The 21,666-nt window shown below is 37.1% G+C and overlaps 1 protein-coding gene across 1 annotated transcript in view; it reads right to left on the reverse strand.

Annotated features, from left to right (window-relative positions):
• Nucleotides 1-21,666, reverse strand: part of LOC140164568 (N-alpha-acetyltransferase 25, NatB auxiliary subunit-like) — a 42,094-nt gene that overhangs the window by 5,028 nt on the left and 15,400 nt on the right. The window contains exons 6-19 of the mRNA XM_072187875.1: nucleotides 17,760-17,946; nucleotides 14,639-14,750; nucleotides 12,296-12,382; nucleotides 10,124-10,326; nucleotides 9,059-9,243; nucleotides 7,960-8,185; nucleotides 6,931-7,041; nucleotides 6,191-6,260; nucleotides 5,422-5,521; nucleotides 4,259-4,466; nucleotides 3,608-3,680; nucleotides 1,722-1,989; nucleotides 899-1,022; nucleotides 32-103 (exon numbers count right to left, since the gene is read on the reverse strand). Coding sequence (XP_072043976.1) covers nucleotides 32-103; nucleotides 899-1,022; nucleotides 1,722-1,989; nucleotides 3,608-3,680; nucleotides 4,259-4,466; nucleotides 5,422-5,521; nucleotides 6,191-6,260; nucleotides 6,931-7,041; nucleotides 7,960-8,185; nucleotides 9,059-9,243; nucleotides 10,124-10,326; nucleotides 12,296-12,382; nucleotides 14,639-14,750; nucleotides 17,760-17,946 — 2,026 coding nt within the window. The remainder of the gene's footprint in view (nucleotides 1-31; nucleotides 104-898; nucleotides 1,023-1,721; nucleotides 1,990-3,607; nucleotides 3,681-4,258; nucleotides 4,467-5,421; nucleotides 5,522-6,190; nucleotides 6,261-6,930; nucleotides 7,042-7,959; nucleotides 8,186-9,058; nucleotides 9,244-10,123; nucleotides 10,327-12,295; nucleotides 12,383-14,638; nucleotides 14,751-17,759; nucleotides 17,947-21,666) is intronic.

The following is a 21,666-nucleotide window of genomic DNA, read 5'->3' on the forward strand; positions in this document are numbered from 1 at the left end:
GACAAAATAAATTGACAATTTTTGCACATACCTGTTAATAAATCTGTAATGCTACTGAGGTCCTTGTCAATGCTATCTTGAAGATCTTTGGTTTTGGTTGCATCTGATTAAGTGGAAAAAAATAGAAACATTACTGTCTGAGTCAGTCAGTATCTCTATCCAGCCAGGATATAAAGTCAAGTTAAGTGGAAAAAATAGAAACATTAGTCACATACCTGCCAACCCTATATGGGAACAGGAATTTGTCTGACAAGTGAACAATCTGTATTAAGTGCAATGTAATTCTGCATTGAATGTCCCAAGTGCTTGGGACAACAAGCAATTACTCAATATGGTATTTGAGTACTGAATGCAACATCAAGATGCATCAAACCATAAAAACTGTTTGTTTTCCTATGAAGATCACACATCTGGATAACAGAGAGAGCAGTATAGAAGAGGTCTGGATAAAAGAACTTAAGATTGCAAATACATCCAGTGGTGTAGAATCACAGAGGTATGGGGGTGGAGGGGCATGATTTGAATCAATTTGAAAATTCTGAAAATTACATAGGAAAATTGCTTGTGCACCCCCTCAACCAGGCCCAGTACCCATAATCATGGTTGGTGTCCTCAATAGGATATCTCATGCTATGCCACTGAGCACGTCTACAGAAGACCTTATACAGGAATGACTCTTTATAGTTTGAAATTTTTCATTTTTAGATGCTAAATTCAACTCGCAGTGATTTAAATTTTGGACTGTTTAAAAAAATAGCCAGCTGAACAGGAAACAAATCGTCATTTCTGTCGCTTTTTACTGAGTATAGAACATTAGAACATGTGATATAAAAAACCTTCGTCACATGTTAACCCACAATACAATTCTGGTTTTAATCAAAATTTCTCCTGAGCTTACCTTCCATGCCTACTTGTAACTGTTGGACGGCTGATACTAATCTAAAGAGTTGTACTAAAACGGCTGGATGTTGGTTCCTGATGTACTCGGCTGTTCTGGATTCAGGTGGGCCTTGGATGGGAAACTAGAAAACAACAACAACAAAATCATTTCAAATTATTTTTTGCTAGTTTGTATATGGACCGATTGTGTTTTACTAATAATAAAAAAGGACCAGCCTGTAGACCCTGTGACCAATCATAGAACAAAGGTTTGAAAGTCGTTTTGGGATCTTTGATTGATTCTGAATAAATTTAGCTTGGGCTCACCTCCTGAAACTTCCGGGCATTCCTGGGAGGGGTCAATCAAGGTCACATTGGGGTCAAATTTTCAGAATGCTCCAATTATGTCAAGTAATATATCAAAATACTCGTATGGTCATGAGGATTCCAAAAATGTATAGTTTTGTCACATGGCTGCCAAAAGCATCATATTAACAGGTCATGGCAAAAAGTTATCCTTTTTTCACTTTTTATTGAAAGAATTCATGTATATCAACATATTAAAATAGTTTGCATTGGTCTGGGAACACTTTTAAAAAAAAACCTTGACTTGCCGTTTATTGAGTTTTCTGTCATAATTGGAGCATTCTGAAAATTTGACCCCAATGTAAAAAAACACGGAAATCCTATAAAAATACATCCCTTCTTGGTCCATGTGTGAGGCCATTATCACGGTTTAATTTCTACAATAGTAGTCTTCCTGCATGTGAATTGAATAACATGCTCAAATTGTTTTGTTAAGGCTGTAAAAAGATGGGAAGAAACCAGGACAAGTGGCTGACCTTTTTGTGGGTTACAGGATCTTCCTGAGCCTTTGTCAATAGCTCCTGCCACTCCTCTGTCAGTCTCTGTAACGTCACTCCCCTATCCGGAGCCTCCCCATTCTTACTTGCAGCATCATTGGTGGTTGCAGGGGAAGAGGCAGATGACTGTTGGGATTTAGGGACGAGATGAGCTGCAGCTGCTAGGGCTCGTAGGAAGAGAGTTCGTAACCTGAGCCACGTTGCTTCCTGTGCTTTGGAATCCTCCTTCTGAGAGGTCGATAAGTGCCTACAATATGGATGAAACAATGGAAATATCAAAAAAATCACATCATCTGGAACTGCATTTCACAAAGCTTTCACCTCATTATAACCAATTGTAAACTCATCAATGCTGTTTATTATCTGTGGTAATTTCATATGGGTTCATGTAATGAATCCCAATCACTTATAATAACCATGAGTGGCGATCATAAACATCTCTGTGAAACAGACTTTTAATTAAAATTATACAATGCCTTGGAATTGAAAATTTTGTATTTGGCAAAGCAGTAGCTATCCCATCAGGTTAACTCAATCGGTAGTGCATTGGTGTTCGACAATGCGAGTTCACATTCTGGCAAGCAAACTTGAAATTCCCCTCGGCAAGGAACTAACTGTTTATTGTCTCAGTTACTCATACAAGATCTCGGGGAACTGATAGGGTATATGTGCTTCTATACCTGCAAGTCCCTAATTATCGCTAAATTGTCTATATATAGTGTGTCTTGGGTTACAGTGGTCAGCAACTTTCTGTAAAGTGTGCCGAGGTTTGTGGGTTTATGCTTTTGTGCATAGTACATTATAAGTCACTGCACTTTTTTGTTTGTCAGGTTCACAGGATTCTCAGAACCACATCGACATACATTTGGAAGTCTGAAAATATAGGCCTGTATTGTATGCTCAGGATTTCACAGGCCTACTTCTTCATGAGGCATAGTACAAAAGCATTAAGAAAGCTCAGAGAGGTGGAAAGTGTACCTCCTGATTACCTCATCATGTGCTCAGATAATTTTGATCCTAGTGTATGCTTGTGTTGACTATGCCTACTAAGCGCTACATGCACAAGCCTTTTTAACACTTCTGCTTAAAGGTCCGTAACCCGATCGACAGCATCATCCCCCCGATTTTTTCATTGTTGATGAGGTTTTGGTGTCACATAATAGATATTATTTTTCTCATTACTATCCTGAAATTTGACGCTCCAAGTCGATGTATTTCCGGAGAAATCATGAATCACAGCGGTTTTTACAGGTTACCAGTTTGTAAACAATGGTAAATACTTTGAATTTCTGGGAGGGAATTATGAACGAAATATCAGTCACCGCAACAGCTACTTTGGTTTCGCGTTCAAAACCCGGTATCGGAAGGTTTTTTCCCTCTCCATTTTACCCAAACTTTTTTTATATTCATTTGAAATGTACATATTGCAAGGGGAAATATATTGTGTTTCCTTTTTTTCTGAAACGGTACGAAAAAAAACCCACATTTTCCGTTCAATACGGGGCCGGGCATTGTACAGCAGAAAATGCTCTCGTTTTTTCACAAAGCAGCATAAAGGAGGCGATATTTGATATTATTATGTAATTTTAAAGACAATCCATATCCAAAACCAATAGGGTTACCCCCCTTTAAAGATGGCAATTATAATTCAATTTCGGGCCTGGACCGATAAATACTGGAGGTATACTTGTTTGGTGCCTATACTTAAATAACAACCAAAATGATTGCTAAAACAAGAGCATTATTAGGCGCAAGGCTATACAAAGGTTTTGAGGTTTCCTCGTCTAATCTCTTCTGACTAATCATACATGGAAATCAAAATTCTACAACAGTACTGGCAAATCCTTCATAATGCAATTGCATACCTTTCTGGTGGCACCCACGTTGCTAAAACACCAAGATCTCTGTTATCATGGAGATTATCCCATTCAATCTCATCTGAAAAGAAAAAAAACAAGATCTGGGTGAATGTTTTTTCAAACTCTAGAAACAAAACAACTTTTTAATGAACATGTAACATCTTTTGTGGATAGCAAACCCAATATTGGTTGTTGCAGGTGCATCTCTTTGTGTTCTTTTTTTTTTAGACTACATTTTAATCTAGGGGCACGGAACACAGTTGCCTCTCCCACTCAGTCTGCACTTTTGTGAACAGTTGCCCCGGGTGCTCCACTTGGAGGTAGGGACTAGGTAGAGGCATTACAGTACCAGGGTAGGGGCTTATGATGAAACCGTCCCATCAAAAACAAGCTACTACTCTTCATTATCTTATGGCATTTCATACCATAAATTGCAATCCGATATATTTAGCATAACTGACAAATGTTACTACTAAATGTTTTGTATACCATTTGGGCATCAACAACTTTATATTTCTGTGTGATGTGACCCTCGGACTCGATTTATTACCGTAAATGGTGTATGTTGGGCCACAATTGGCAGTGAATTTCTGTGAAGTGTGCTGAGGCTTGTGGGTTTATGCCCAAAACAAGATTGCATCACAAAGAGTCACTGACCTTTCTCTGGCACAATTTCCATGTCTCTGACCATATCCTGTAGCGTATGGTTACCATTATCAGCTTCCTGGTACAATTCAAGGAGCATCTTCTCAACCGTCGTCTGCGCAAAATGCAACGAGTGGTTGATACGATTGCGGAACTTCATGAATTCTGGGATTTTGTGAAAAGTGCCAAATTTGTAGGACGTGATGATGTACTCTGTTGTCTGTGTATCAAGAAATGTAATCAAAACAAACAAAATGACAACTATAATTTGATAGACAAAAATAAAGTAATACTTTATCAAATTAAACAAGTAATATTTTTAATTTCTCTTTACAATGGTATGTTATTATCTATGTAGTCCAGCGGTGGTAATGTGCTATTCCAGTTGAAATCCATACACCCCCCATCGAAGACATGACCTTTATCTTCAACACAGGGAGTGTGAATTTCAAATGGGGGTTACCAGATTGAGTGACTCCATTTGAAATCTACACCCCCTGTGTGGACAATTAAGGTCATGTCTATAATAGGAGGCATATGGATTTCAACTGGAACATAGCCCAATCAGCCAAACCGGTAAAGTCAAGTAAAATGATTGGCACCCATCAGTTCAGGTGCTTATTGACAATCCTCCTTCTTCAATATGCAACACTGGATCCTCTTGAAATGCCCAGGATTTATAGTTTTATGAACATATAAAATTTAACATTCATTTATAAATAAGGTAGCTCCTATGTTGCAATTTGATGTGGTAGTCATGTCCATAATAACTGGAATCTGTACACAGCCAACTCAATCACACAAACACCTCCCTCTTGTATTAACCCCCAGGTGTGGAATATGTATGACTTTTCAACAATGGCGTTTCATATACCCACATTCTAACCGTGGAGTTTAAACACACAAATCTGTACATAATCAACTTACTGTGAGATCTTCGTATCACAAAATGAGAGGTACTTTACCCCCTCTATGGCACAAAGACACTTAACCATGGAGTGATCACAACCTTGGAGCTCTCCACAGTTGGTATGCATCCCTCTAGTTTGAATGTAGGTACAAATGCACATACACATGCCGCTCATCGAATTGTCCACTCTCCAACTCATTCAGCGGGCAGTAAACATAAATACTTCATTCTAAATACAAAATCTCTTCATTATTAGTATACTCACATCTTTATGATTGACCGTGTAGAACTTTAAAAATGTGTGGTACAGTGCATTAGCTTTGGAAAGATGACCTACAGCTATAACATACCTAGCTGCATTATACCTGCACGGGGATGACAAGGTAAATCATAAGTTACTCTGAAAGTGGGCATTTTGCAGAACTTAAATTTTCGCACTCACAGTTACTGTGACAATCAACACTTGTGAATATGTTCTTTTTCGTACAGGTCTATGTACGAAAACTCAAAATCGCAACTGAAAAACAACCGTTGAGTTCAAAACTGGCATAGCACACAAAATTACACATGCAAAAATGACCACTTTTAACTGTATTAAATGATGAAGTTGGGTACACATAAAATGACATGAGGGTCAACTTTATTTGATTGAATTTAATTAATGTACTGTGTCAATGATCTTCTTAAGATTTTGTACCTGGGATTACAGACCTAATAATCATGTAACATGTTAACGGAGCAACTACACGTCAACTACAACTTTACTTGAAATATAATTAACTCACAAATGGGTAAAAAGTTTTAGTACTGGGTATCTGAAATATAAAAATTATCCAAACTTGTAAACAGGCTGCAAAACTTCAGTGCATATCACTGTTAGATCCCATAGTAAATGCTCCTTATTTAACAAATCTAAAATATGCAGCCAGTCAGACTGGGCAGCATAAAAGCATAAACTACGGTGGGAAGTTCTTGATTTCATCTTTTAAGCCAACCCATCTCTAAACCCTTAAAATGTTTTATAGACGGCTTACCCTATTGTGTCTTGTTGTATATGTTTGATATCAGCCCCATCATAGAGAACAGGAACAGGACCAAAAGCACCTGAAACAAACCATGCAAGTACAAGAGTTTTTCTATATAATAAAAAAAGATAATGAAACAGACAATTGCAGCATGTTGGCGTATGTAAGCAGCAAGAAGGGGAATATGAAATGACAGTAGAGTAGGGGATAGAGTAGGGAGTATAGAGTAGTCTAGAGCAGGGAGTAGAGTAGATATAGTAGAGTAGAGTAGGAGTATAGTGTAGTGTAGAGTAGAGTAGGAGTATAGTGTAGAGTAGAGGAGAGTGTGTAGTGCACAGTAGTGTAGTGTCAAGTCGAGAGTAGAGTAGAGTAGAGTAGAGTAGAGTAGAGTAGAGCAGTGTAGAGAAAAGAGTAGAGCGTTGCCCATTGCATAATGCCTGACTGGTGTGCATATGTGCATTTACAGAAGTGTAACTTGGGACTTGCATGTAATTGATGTACGAAGTAACAAAAAAAGAAAAATTCTCGACAGTTATAAGCCAAACTCATCTCATCTCTACTCTGCTCTACTCTCAGAACTATGTGCATGCCATTCTATATCAATTACACGATGTTATGAGTCTCTTTTTAAGCCCCACAAACTACAGAGTAGGGAGCAGAGCAGAGAAAAGCATGTGACTGAATGAGAAAATGAAAGATGACAGGAGAAAGAGCATGACAACCTAATAGTTTACACAATGAGAACTTACCGACTAAACAGTACAACCTGATGAGTAGTAGCTTCATATGGTGACTAGATTGACTAAACTTTAACCCTTGTTCTAGAATTACTATACACATGAACAGCTGACTATCATCTCCTGGGCATGGAGGGGAAAAGCAAACACATAATATGCAATGGTTATTAAATGGTTATGTTAAACATGTAAATCATAATTTCGGCCAATTCCATGTTTTTCTGGGCTTCAAACAATATACAGACCTTTTCTGCTGATAAATGGCCAATTCCACAAGATTCCACGGACCCAATGCTTAACTTGTTTTGACATCTTTGCTGCAACATTTGGCAGGGGGTATATATTTTGTCAAGAACATGATTAATACGAATCTGAAGCTGACAGGAAGTACTTGAGTAGTAAATCTGCCATCTTGGTCAGTTTTGTCAGGCTTGTTCATATTATTATAAGTTAACACACATTACTATATGGAAAAATGAAGTTGTTCCTGAACTTCAGAAAGTTTTTCCTTGATAATCAGCGGGCGAATTACTATACTACGCCAAAATCTGTACATATAATATTCCACAACAGCCACTTCTCCTGTGGCCTAGGCATAACGTAATCGGTCGAGATATGGTCTGAAAAAGCAATAATGCTGGCCTACTTGGCATGATGATCATGAGTAGAAAAAAAGGAGAAAAATCTTTGTTTTTACTACATTTGTGTTATCTTGATGAATTATTGGGCAATTCCATTTAAAATCTACACTACCCCTGTGGAAGATTTTTGAAATATCTTCTACAGGGGGTGTATGCTTTTCAAATATAATTGGTAAGGGTTAGTCATTTTGAAACCCATACTTCCCCTGCGTTATGGCTTTACCTTTATCCACAACTGGATTGAGTATTTCAAATGGAAGTTACCCAATTGTCTATTCTATTCAAAACTCATACTCCCTCTGTGGAAGAATTTAGCTAAATCTTCCACAGGGGTATAGTGTGGATTTTAAATAGAATAGCCCAATTTAGAGACCACAACATGTTGTTGCCAAACACTTACCACTCTTTTGCCACGCATCTAGTAATAAGTGCACCGCAATCAGGAGGTAGTCATCGCTATATTGCAAGTCCGTCTTCAACAGTTCTTTCCCAAACGACAAACCACGTTGGTGGCGCTGTACTAATTCCTTGATTAAGGCTAGTGTCTCTTCTGCCGATAGGTTGCTATGGAGACCAAGATGTCGGGTCATCTGGACAACGCATATATGCCTCTGCATTTGTTTGGCCTGTTTGGGAAGAACGGATATTTCAGTGGTACGACAAAAAACTGATCAGTTATATGAGATTGTGTAAGGTGATGAAAACTAAGACAAATAAAATGTCTGGATCAATTTCTATCATGAAGCAAGATACTGTCACTTTGGGGGAGGTACTTATGTCTGGTTTGGGAATAACTTCAAGTGCCCTCCTCAGTGGGGGCACTAGAAAAAAATTTCAGCGTGGGGGAAGTTAAAGGGGGGGGGGGGAGAAATCATGAAACTTATAGGCTATTTCACCCAAAATAGATTTTAATATTTTTTAATTCAGCAATTTTGACCAAACTAGTGGACTTGCTGTAGGGGAGGCAAACTGGGGAGCAAATGCCCAACTTGCCCCCCCCCCCACAATCATTATGCACATGAGGAACCAACTACACAACAAATGAAGAGCTTATTTCCAAACTGTGTTAAGTCCACAACCACATATTTCTCATTTACTTGCGTGATACAATCACAATTACTTTGACATGTTTGACATTGGCAACAATGAGTTGTACCATCAACAAACCATTATTTACCACAACAATGCTGCATTACAATATGCAAACTATTGTTCTCATTTGGGAAACAAAGGTCTCACACAGTACTGTTTTAAGTGCATCCATCCACTGTTTGCTTTTTAATGGTGCATCCCACTGAAATCATAATACCTATAACATCACAACCCATTGCAATATCGCACAGGTAAATCAGACACATGTGTTTGTGGATGGTTTAGAAATAAGCTCTTCAAATACAGAATCATCTACACATATAAAGCCGACAAATCGATATTTATCGATATTGAGTGGCCAATATAACAATTGTGACACCAAATGTGCTTACACACATACAACTTACTTCAGTAGCAAAGGCTATCTCTGCTCCTTCAGCCTTCTCTAGCTTGACTGTATCTAGTAGACTCTGTATGAAAGAACTGCGTTCTTCTGAAGGCACTAAGTTGAGGTATGGTCTGAGGTCCTTAAAGCACACAGGTTTATGGCCGTACATTGCAAAATAGTTGCTAAGCAGGTCAGCAGGATTACCTATTATGGGAGATAACAGTGAACTTTATTTAATCGGATAACACAGGACTGCTCCTAAGGACAGAATACTCCCATGGTTCATCTACCCAATTCAAAATATACCATATGGGGAGAGTGGAAGTCTGTTTTTTTTTAAATCTACATATTTTGCCAATTACATTATTCAGACATTTGTTTTCTCAAGTCAATAAATCGGCAAATCGTATCTGCATGTTTAAAGGCTCGGATAGCAACGTTTGGACACTATTTTTTCTAGGACATGAGAGCACATCAAATTGCATTCTGAAATTGAAGACTGTCCTGATTTTTTTAAATTTGTGATATAATACAAATTTTATGGCAAATTATTAAAATTTGATATATTTTATTTTGTATTTTTAACAGTCTTTGAAGTAAACTTAATTAATCTAATGCTATGTACTTGGAAGTGTTTGTAGCTGGGAGGAAAAGCTGACGATCATTAAAAAAAATTTTGACCTTTCGTATTGAAGGTACACATTCTTTTACCCAAAAGAATTGTGGAGTACATTAATTGGCCTCTGTGAGCAACACATAAACGTGGTGGACAGGGTTGCCAACCCCGTGATTTGGTAGCCCAATTGGGCGACTTTTGAAGATTTTCCCTGTGACTTTCGACATTTCCTGTCCCATAGAAACCAATGGTTAAGAAAAAAAAATTGGGCGACTTTTTCAACTTTGGCTCCATGACTTCTGATAGTTTCATGTCCCATAGAAACCAATGGTAAAGAGAAAAATTGGGCGACTTTTCGATTATTTGACCCGCGATTCGGGCTGAAATCTTTTGGCAACCCTGGTGGTGGAGTTAACGTTGGTACTCTTTGTACCACCTCCTTGGTTTTCCACTTTTGTAACAACCTACCTATCCTTTGTGCCTCTGGACTAGACCTCCCTGTCATGAGAAGTAATAATTCTAGCTGCGCTAAATATGGCGCCCTCAGTTGGTGACTCTTCTTGGCATTGTTTTGCTCAGACACCTTCTGGTTTTCTCTCTCCACTTTCGATGTGACAAAATCTAGAACTTTTTGCACTGTGTGGTCCGTGGAACTGACCTTCTCACGTTCGCTGAAATCAGAAATATAAAACGAAACCTTGGATCAATTTGGACCAGGTACTTTTATAATGGCTGGACAAAAAATATGGATGTGTTTAAAGTCACCTGACTACACTACAAGATTCCTGGCGACGGAGTACCTCTGCTGCAATAGTACTTCGTGGCTACTACCGCTGCTACTATCGAGTACCCAAACCCTTTGTGGCCGACGTTGGTACTACACCAAAGTACCAGCGTCGGCCAACACACTGTAGATACCCCCGTAGCAAAGTACTTACATCGATACTCCACCATACGTCACCTAAGAGTCAACTGCGGTGTGCCGAGTAGGTGACTTATAGGCACACCATAGTCGGGGGTACTTCGATGGCCCTTCAGCGGAAGTACCTGCACAGTAACCGCATCCATGGTGTACCCATGTGTCAACAGCGAAGTAGCAGTGAAGGTACTCACCCGCGAGGTACTCCGTCGCCAAAATCCTTTGATCATTAAGTTCATTGACTTCAAAGCGCGCGCCCGTGGGTACAACTCACGCGGCCGACTGCGAGTTCAACTACGCGTTCAACAAGGCTTGCACACGAACGCGTTGAAGTGGAATTATTAATTTGTTATGATGGATGCAATGCTTATTGCACAATGCAGTTTTTCCTTACGCCGGCGACAGTGTTATAATTCCGTTGTTTTTCTTTTGTTTTCCGTTTTATTCTGTTAGGAAAATAACACGGTTTTATGTTTGTTTGATTGTTTACTTGGTTGGTTAGTTAGCTCTTTGCTTGGCTGATGGTTGCTCAGCTTGGTTGTTTTCATTTGTAATTTTTATCTTAATTAATTAATTATTTAGTAAGTATTATTTTTCAGAAACGTTTAGAAAAGATTGCATCATGTATTTTATTGACATGTTCATGTTTTTTTATTCATTAGCTCATAATTTGCTTTAGTTATTTACTGATTTATTTATTACCTATTTATTTATTGAGTTATTTACTTATTTATCTAATTATGTACTTATGAATTTATTTAGTGCTTTACTTATTTCACTGTTTATTATTTATTTAGTTGTTTATATACTTATTTATTATCTTCACTTATTTATTTACTTACTCATTTAGATCTTTATTTATTTAGTTGCTTATTTATTTACTTGGTTATTTTCTTATTTCCTTGTTTATTTACTTACTCATTTAGTTATTATTTACCTAATTATTTATTCACTCATTTACTAATAGGCCTACTTATCCGCTTAAAAAATGCCCAAAGAATAAAATAAGAAACATAAATCAAGAACATATTAATCAATATAAATCAATATGGCAACAGAAATAAATAAGAAATGGCAACCCGCTTGCCTCATTTTTTTTGCCAGAGTACCACGCCGGTACTCAGCTGCAGAGTACCTGGCAGGTGAGTACCAGTGTCAGTACTCGGAGTACCTTCAAAGTACCTACGCCACGAGGTATTCGCGAGTTGCAGCCGGCTTGCTGGGCCACAAGGGTCTGGTGGCCGACGTAAGTACTCGAGAGTAGCAGCGCTGCTACGCTCATGAGAATCCTGTAGTGTAAGCCAAAAGTGTGTTTTGAGTGCTGGAACAAAAATATATGTAGGATTCCGGTTTCCCTACTGAGCAATGAATGTTCAAACAATTGCTGAATCTTCTGATGATTTAGTCAGCAGGGTGATACACCGCAAATTGTTAAACTTAGGTGTGGGCTGTGTGCACTTAGGGTGCAAGGGTGTCATTCTGCTTGAAGTTGCTTGATGAGTTTACAGTGTCTTCTTCTCCCATGGAATTCCAGGTTTTTTTTAGGTGTCTTTTCTTGCGAACAGAACTTCTGTTTTAAGTTTTCCTATGAAGTTATTGGTGATGGCATGATATATGTCTCCTGGTCTATATCAACCAATTTTTTTTGTGGGGGGGGGGGGGAGGTGCCCAACACCTAATCTCTCGCAACGACCACACTGCACATGACCAATAAGACTCACCTTTCATCCTCTGGTAGTGACCATTCTTTATCTATGAGGGCAAATGCTGATTCAAAGTACTGCTGAAAAAAGAACCAGTTGTCTGGACTACAAGCAAACAAACAAATAAACAACATTAATGGTGTACTTTAGAAAACTCTTGTCTCAGAGATCAATTTATTTTTCTTGCTGATGCACTATACATTATTTTGAACATTTCTCGTAATTTCTATGTGATATTTTCATACACTCTTAGATAGCACAAACCAATCAGAGCAAATGTTAGACAAACGCGAACCATGTACTGATGGTGTATAATGCACAGGCACACATTCCATGTACTTTGCGCAGTGCTTTCCCAGGCATGAGAATGATCATCCATGAAAAAACCCTGAAATGTTTGAAAATACCTAAAAAGGTGTCCCTAAAAAGGCCAAAAATGGGGTGAAGTTAAAAGAAAGTGCAGAAATTTGGACACAAAAAAATTCAGGTTTAAACCTGAAAATTCTCATGCCTGCTTTCAGATGTGTTCATTTTTCTTGCAGGTTACATATATGATACATTTATATTTGCTTGTATTTTCCAACATTTTTAGTGACAATTTGGGTATAAAAAGAACAAAAATCATTGGATGTTTTCTTGTGTTTGAAATAAAGTCTGCACAAAAAGTAACTCAGCTGTTATAAATACGCCTATAGATTCAGAACTAATAATTGTTTTCACAATATTTCAACATAGCGAGAAGGGCGATTTATTTACACATATTTTGATACCCCATTCGTCAAATGTCGTTCAATATTAACAACACAGTAGTGCTTTTACAGAAAAATACCTGAATTTAAAAGTTGCAGTTTACAGCGATCAATGGTTATAATACCAGCACTGTAAACACGTAAAGCCCGCCATTATCTTCGTGCTTACTTCAAATCAATACAAATAACTGCAACTTTTAAATTGGTGTATTTTTCTTTCAAAACACTGCTGTATTTGTCAATACTGAACAAAATTGGACAAATGGGGTATCAAAATGCGCGTAAATAAATCATCCATCTTTTTATGTTGAAGTATTGTGAAAACAATTATTAGTTCTGAATCTATAGACGTATTTATAACAGCTGAGTTACTTTTTGTGCAGACTTTAGGTTATGTATCACTTGTTACTCGAGAAATTGTACAAAACAATGCACCTGTACTGAGATGTTGATGCAAATAATGTACTTCCCCCAACCCCAGGGGCTCGTGCATTAGACTCATCAACATCTCAGTATACATGCATTATTTTGTACAGTTTCACTCCCAACAAATGATGCATTCATTAACCTATAATCGTTGTCTTTTATTTCAAATAAATTTGACTGATTGATAAATACATTTGATAATCCAAAAGACACTTCAGATACAGCACAAGTTAAAGAAATGGACACTTTACTGTTCCAAGCTTATAGTAATATATATATATAACATACAAATATATGGCAGCTCCTTATGCATGTCAGTGTCACAAAATTTTGAAAAAAAAAAAACAGTCGAAAAAAAAGTAATGAATGCAATATTGATGGTAATATGAAATATATTGAGTATAATATAATGAATATGCTTATTGTATGGCATGAATGGACTATATGTTGAAAACAGACCACATGTCACTAGATCTGCTATCAGCACAGCCCATACATGTAGTGATAAATTATATCAGATCTAGGCACTGAATTTTTGTAATAGTTTGTGGCCGGTAATTATAAGCAACTGGATTTAAGATTGAACGTTTGCTTTGTGAGGGCATGCATTTTAAAGACAATTCACCTGATTTCAGCTAGAGCAACAAGATCACTTTCTAAAGACTATCCAAAATTGAATTTATATTTGAATGGATACTAATACCAAGGAAAATGCCTGGATTCATTAGTTTATTTTGGTCCCTGGGCATGGGTATTAAAATTGTAATACTAACTAGTACCACAAAGCAGAATTCTGTGTGCATTTTACACATAAGTGTGAAGTGTGCATTTAAAATTGTGTACAGAGAAAATCTCTGTTCATTTCTCATAAACTGAGCTAATGCCAACTATTAAAAACAATCTACAACGTTCATTTCCTGTCAAATTTCACACAAAAGTTGAAATATTTCCCAAAATTTTTTATGTATTTCTTTATTTAGGGAATTAAAATTCCCACCCCCGCCCCCCAAATGCCAAACTTTCCTGACAGAGCCTTCCTGAATTCCAATTTTGTATGTGCATGCCTACCAGATGCATTTACATGTATCGTTAACAGAAACAAGAATTTTTTAAGGGGGTGGGGAACTAATCCTGAAGCCACCAATTGGTACTGGAATGTCTGTTTTAGTCAAACCCATTTACTTACAGTAATGCAATGAGGTCCTTGTAGGCACAATTCATTTCTGGCCAGCGTTCCAATTTGCCTAGTAATGCAGCCCTCTTTGTTGCTCTCGAATTCAGGTCAGCCTGCAGAAAATCTACAAAAATAATTAAAAAGTTCTATACTAAATTAGAAAGTTTAGTATACTTTTTGTGTTACACTATATGGATTGAAAGAGAACAAAAGTATTGCAGCGTCTGCCAAAGGCCATATAAGGAGCGGAAAATTGGGCTTTTCCAGTTGAAATCCACACTACCCCTGTGGAAGATTTTGGAAATATCTTGCACATGGGGAGTACGTTTTTCAAATATAATTAGTTACAGTAAATCATTTTGAAACCCATACTCCCCCTGTATTATGGCTTTACCTATATCTTCCACAGCTGGAGTGAGTATTTCAAATGGAAGTTACCCAATTATCTCTTCTATTCAAAACTTATACCCCCTCTGAGGAAGACTTTAGCTAAATCTTCCACAGGGGTAGTGTAGATTTTAAATGGAATAGCCCATGTGCGTGATGAGAAATTATTAATTGTTTTGCCATCTGCTGGCGGTAAATTGTTTGGAGCAGATATGGGTAAAAGGTGGATCACGAGCACAGACAATTCTAATACTTTCTATACACTGCTTTTGTCTTTCTTGCGTATTCATCAGAGCCTACTGTTTTATAACACTACCTTTACAAAATACATATGGTGTCAACCTCGCACGCAGTGTTACCATTGAGCTTTGGAAGTGGGGCAGTGACAGAGCATTGGGTTATTCCAGTTGAAACTCATCCGCCCACTGTGCAAGCCATGACCTTAATCCTCCACAGAGGGGGTGTAGATTTCAAACAGAATTACCCATTCATGTAACCCCATTTGAAATGCATAGATTAAAGATCATGATTTCCATAGAGCTTGTGTGGATAATCAACTGGAATAGCCAATCGCAATATTGTCTTTCACACACCGTGCAATAATTGGTCCTCAATGTTGCAGGAGGTGGGACTTCAGTCTTTGGTGATAGTTACATCATCTCAGCATGACAGTGAATTAGTAAATGTAGGCCGTTTTCAAAAGACTGGCTCTAAACTGACAATCCAAAACAGAACATATGGAAATGTGTGCAGTATTACATGTACAAAGTGTGAATATCCCAAAATGCACACACAGCCTCCTCCCTTCCTGTTACGTACACACACCTGTTTGTAAATACCTGCAAATGAGGACCTCATTCTTCATACAATTTAATACATTCTAACCCGAGGCTACAATCACCCCATTTCAATCGACACACTACCCCACACACACCAGACCACTTACTATCCAACTGTGGCCGTCCTGAACCCCCTAAATGTGGACCTGTTATGCATTTTTACATTGTTGTCCTGCATATATCCATGTCCTTGTTTGTGATGTTTGTAACCATATGTGACCACTCGGCACAACTGAGCCCGGATGTCGCCAGTGCCACTATTGAGATATGCTCCATCGAACTTAACAATAAACAATAGGAAACAAAGGATTTATTGACTGTTTTATTGATTTTCACTACTTAAATGTCAAGTACTATAGACATGATATACATCATTTTAAAGCTAATTTCAAGCAGAATATTTTGGTTGAATATCTCAAAAATGATGATTGGCGACTTCAGGGCTCAGTTGTGCCGAGGGGTCACATATCGCTCATTCTACAAAATCCGGTGCCAATAGCCCTTTTTCCATTCTTTGGTCCACAAACACTTTGTCGAGCATTTAGGGCATCAAATATGTTGTTTTTCTGGTAGAACTCAACGAGATCTACACGGACATATATAGTTTTCCATACTTTAAATGCTTTCTTCAGCCTGATTAACCCTTGCAAAGGCTCAAAAATCGCTAAAAATGTGTTTCCACTGCTCAAGTGTCACATCTAACCCTGAATATTTTCTTTGAATAAATGCGATTTCTTTACATATTTGTTGTTTTTTAATTAGACAACGCACCATCATATTGTTTATCAACATTATTTTTTAGTAATTAAAACGTCTTTGTGTAATTCTAAAATAAATTGCACTTTCCACCAAAACACTGTGAGCTACGTTACCCCTTTTTAACACACGTTATTGGAAAGAAGTAAAACAGAGGTATCAATGTAATTTGCGGTTTTTGAAAGGAAACACTCATAGGTTTTTAAAAATCACAGTAAAAATCGTGATGCTGTAGCATTTTTGACATAGAAATGTTGTCAACATTGAAATTTCGACCGACTATGTTAAGATTGGTGAGCTACGTTACCAGGATTCTATAGTATGCACTTGTATTACATGTACTTCCTAATAATATGTGAACGCTACCACTGGTCGAACCCCATTTATATTAGAATTAACCGACATAACGTTCTAACGTTCGCAAATCACATCAAAAACATTAAAACCCCGTGAACTATGTTACTGTGAGCTACGTTACACACTCATTTATGCATCTTTAAAACTTCTATGAAATGGTGAATTCGGGTTTACATTTCACTCAAGTGATCTTTAGTTTGCTTTTTATGACCTTGGATTGAGTAAAACCAGCCCATTTTGTAGCCGTAACGTAGCTCACATTACATTGAGTTTTAGTGTTAAAAAACATTATGACCTCCTGAAAGAAAAATATGCAAGTGGTGTTGGCAATCTTTTACATATATGAAAGTAGTGATACATTTACTCTTAAAAAACACAAAAAGCAGGTCTTTTTGAACAACTTTTATTTTTTCAATTTTTACAGTGGATTGGCACCCGATTTTGTAGAATTAGCGATATGTAGGTCCTTGTTTGCAGGTAATTACAAACGCCCACCCACCCCACCCAAACTCCCTATACCTTACGTTTTCCTGTATGGAGCAAAATATCTCCATAAGATTATACCTGAACCCATAATTGGCTTCACAGGGTATATCCAATGGGACGACACACTGTAAACACCCAAAACTCCAGTGTCGACCCATGAAGACCTTTGCTCTATTGTTGCAATCAGTAATTTCTAATGCCCTGTGATGTATTTTTCCTTATGGAGTTTCTTTTTTTGTTTCCACAAGGGAAAAAAAATCTCCATAAGTTTCTCCAAAAAACAGACCACCTACATACACACAACTTACTTCCTAGTTTTCCTTCCACAACCTCTAGAGCTTTTTCATGCTTGCCGAGACAATCCAGTACCATGAGGTAGATGTTGACCTCTGCCTCTGCTTCTATTCGCTCCTCCTTGACCATCTTCTCAATCATCTTCTCTGCCAACGGGAGGTACATGATATTCGCCAGCTTTGGATCGGTAGCTGTCAGACCCTATATCACAAAACATCAAATTATACACATCACATTATGCACTGCAAACTTTTGCCTGTTGCGATACAATGGGGTGAACATATTGTTGGCATACACATTTTACTGCACTACATACATGTACATGTACTCCCAATTATCAAATGACCTTGCATCTCAACTTCAAAAATATGACGTAATTTGGTGAGAAGTTTTCAAGTTATTTTGAGGCCTGCATGTCTCGTCTTAAATTGTAAATATCTACTGTATGGCAAAACTTCCTGAAATGCTTAGAAAATTTCCTGAAAATGTGCATTCTCCTATTCTTTTGTACAGGAGGATCTGTACAAAATTTCCTGAAAACTGGCATCTCTGAAAATGGGCTTTTTATTCCATTTGAAATCCATACAACCCTATATGGAAAACACTACCTTAATCTCACACACAGGGGTTGTAGATTCCAAATGAAGTCACTATTCAGGTAAAATTACTTGAAATTTACACTCCCTGTGTGGAAGATTAAGTTCCACAGGGGTAAATGGATTTCAACAGGAATAGCCCATCTACCTGCTGCTAAATGTACAGGTATGCCTTTTTGTAGGTTTAATCACCATGTTCGTGACTCATTTTTGCAATTCTGAATGTACCATATGGAAAGTAAAAATCTTAATTATACAATGTTACCAGCAGGGTTCCCAGCATTTCACAAACACAAAATTCCCCGATTTTCTCTGATATTTCCCTCACCAATTCTTAAATGTGACACGATCAAGGGAAATGAGTCGGATGTCGCTAATATTGATTTTGAGATATTGGCAAAGAAAGTGTTAAAATTCTTTTGTTTTATATTTTTTTCAGCAATTGATAAATTGACGTAACTTCACAAAGAAAAGTCGTATCAACATGGAGTTTCAGTTTCCGAAAGCTCTAAATATACTCTTTAGAAACATATGTAAAACTCATTTTCTACCAGGGTCGACATGTGACTCATTCCCCTTGATCATGTCACAAATGTGCACTTTCATCATTTGGAGGGGTGCTGAATCGGTCAAAAAAATAATTGCACTCACTGATTTTGATTGTTTTTCTCAAAATCCAGGAATTTCCCTATCTGGAAAATGAATTTTCATTTTCCCTGAGTGGCTGACTTTTTTCCGTAAGCTAATCCACCAATGAGTATCTATTCAATAATCAATTTTAGAACCAAACCCTTGCATGTGGAAATCTACACATGCATCTAATATATGGCATAGAATCTACTGCAGAACCCTACTTTATGCCTGCCAATACCCAGTAGCAGCAAATTGCCTCGAACATTTACTTGATCACACATTTTAATAAATTAATTTTTGAGATGATACTTTTTGCAGCAATTCATGTCAGATTCTTACTTTATGTAACTTCTTATTCCCACTTGAATACCTCCAGTATTTTGTGGACTCCAATTTCCAATATAAAACTACAAACTATGATACTGCAAACTGATATTCAATTAAACCAAAATTCAAACAGAAACAAATGGCACTAATTTTGCGTGGGTGGCAAATAATAAAACGAAGCATATAATGATGACAATAGGATTCAACTCCTCATTGTACACAAGCTTTTGTTTCATTTATGCCTCCTAGGAATACTTCAACAATACCAAGTATATAGACAAGCATCTGCTACCATGCCATATGCTTCCAAACATGAAAGCACAAACTCACATGATACTTGAACAACGCAGCAAATAATAACCAAAGCTGCTGATTGGCTGCTCATGTAATCTGCCCAGTCGGCAACAGTATCAAGCCCCGCCCAGGTCGGCAACAGTATCAAGCCCCGCCCAGTTGACAACTGTTGACGGCGAGCGGTGAGGGCGTGCCTTGGTAAAGGTATCATGGGTTTTTTACTTGTGCATGTACTAAAAATCTATTTTCATATTTTGTAAGAACCATAAGATTTTTGACAGACTACAATCAAGCTGTATGATGGGATGTACAATGTATCATACAGGTCATTCCATGAAATTTGGACACAAAATAAAGCCTGGCACTACCAAAATTTATATTGTTCTAATTCATTATTTTAATTCTATCAAATTCCCAAAAATTTTGGGTTGTAAAATATTTAACAAAATTCAGTAATACTTAGTCCCATCCAAAAATGTTCAAAGGTGGCAAAACTGCAAATCTGTCCCATGTTCCACCTGCAGTAAATCACCCAGCAAACCTAAAATGTTTTTTAAAAATTATAAACATGTTATTTTGTATTTTGGTTTTAATAACATTTTTATGTCTGTAAAAAGGCATTTTTAAAAGCATTTTTATATAAAAAATAAGATTTTAAAAATATTGTCAAAAATCACAATGTTATTGTAAAATATTTTGGCAAGTTTTTTTGGAAAATATTTTGTCAACACTTCAAAACCTTATGATAGAATGTTTTACATCAAGTTTTCTGAATGGAAGGCACACATTTTCTGTAAACCGTTTTGTGTTTGCTGGGCAGGATTGTCGGTGTGCAATGCCAACCAGCACTCACAGCTTCAACCCACCACAAAACAGTGATTTTAGTGTTGAGACACACATACTCAAATTTCACAAATGTGTGAATAACAATAAAGTAGTAAAATTTAATGGGAACAAAAACATTTGATCAGCTCTATATGCTATAATTATGATCAAAAGATATGTGCAGTTTTTTGTTTGGAAACACCAACCGGCACTCAAAAACGGTTGCCTGAATTTCATAAATCGGGATAAATGCACATACAAATATTTATGCAATTTTTATGCCAAAATGAGACATGATCTGGTCCATGGAGGCCAAAGGCGGCAAATTTGAAATTGAGATAAAGGCAACAATATGGAGTAAAAAGCAATAAAATACATAAGAAAATAGACATCACAAAACTTCATAACTTTAGAACCAAGTATGCTAGACCATTGGGGTTTTCAGTATGATAGCCTAATGTTTGTATAAGGTGATAATAACTCTATTTTCAACAATGCCTCCTTTGGCCTCATGGACCAGATTGTGTCACAAATATGGGTATTTAGGTAGGAAACTGATCAAAAGGAAGATAGGCATGTGCAGCATGAATTTTGGGTCAATTATGGAAGGGGTCAACCTGTCACCCCTGCCCTTCTATGGTATGCATGCCACAGGGTTCAGAAATTAATCAAAATTAATTAATTTGCATACTTTTCCGACATGTTTCATCCAGCTCAGTTGCCTCACATTTTTACCATTCAGCTTGCATCACTCGACTATCATGTAATTTTCATGAATGGAATATTTTGATATACTATCCCATACTGTCATTGCATAGTATTATTTTGTATTATAGTATTATTTTGTAATACTGAAGTATAAACTGTATACTAATATAAGTAGTAGGCCTTTCTCATTTGTATATTAATTATTATACATTGCATTCTCTATTGATACTAATTTATTTACTACAAAAATGTTTTCTCTGTATTACATTATTCCTTTGTACCAATGTGTGTTGAGATGAAAATCATGGGATTGCAAGAATGTGCAATTGGAGCCTTTTGTAATTCAAATTTTGTAGCCTATAAAGGGCTGGGGTATGGATGTTTGCACAGTATTTTTGTGGGACACAAGAGCATATCAGACATATCAAATTGCATTCTGAATATGAAGAATGTCCTTCTCATACATAAAGTATCAAGTAATTTTGATTTTTTGAAAATTCACAATATAAATACACATTTTATGGCAAATGATTAAAAA

This window comes from Amphiura filiformis, chromosome 11 (assembly GCF_039555335.1).
Source record: "Amphiura filiformis chromosome 11, Afil_fr2py, whole genome shotgun sequence".
In the NCBI taxonomy this organism is placed as follows: Eukaryota; Metazoa; Echinodermata; class Ophiuroidea; order Amphilepidida; family Amphiuridae; genus Amphiura; species Amphiura filiformis.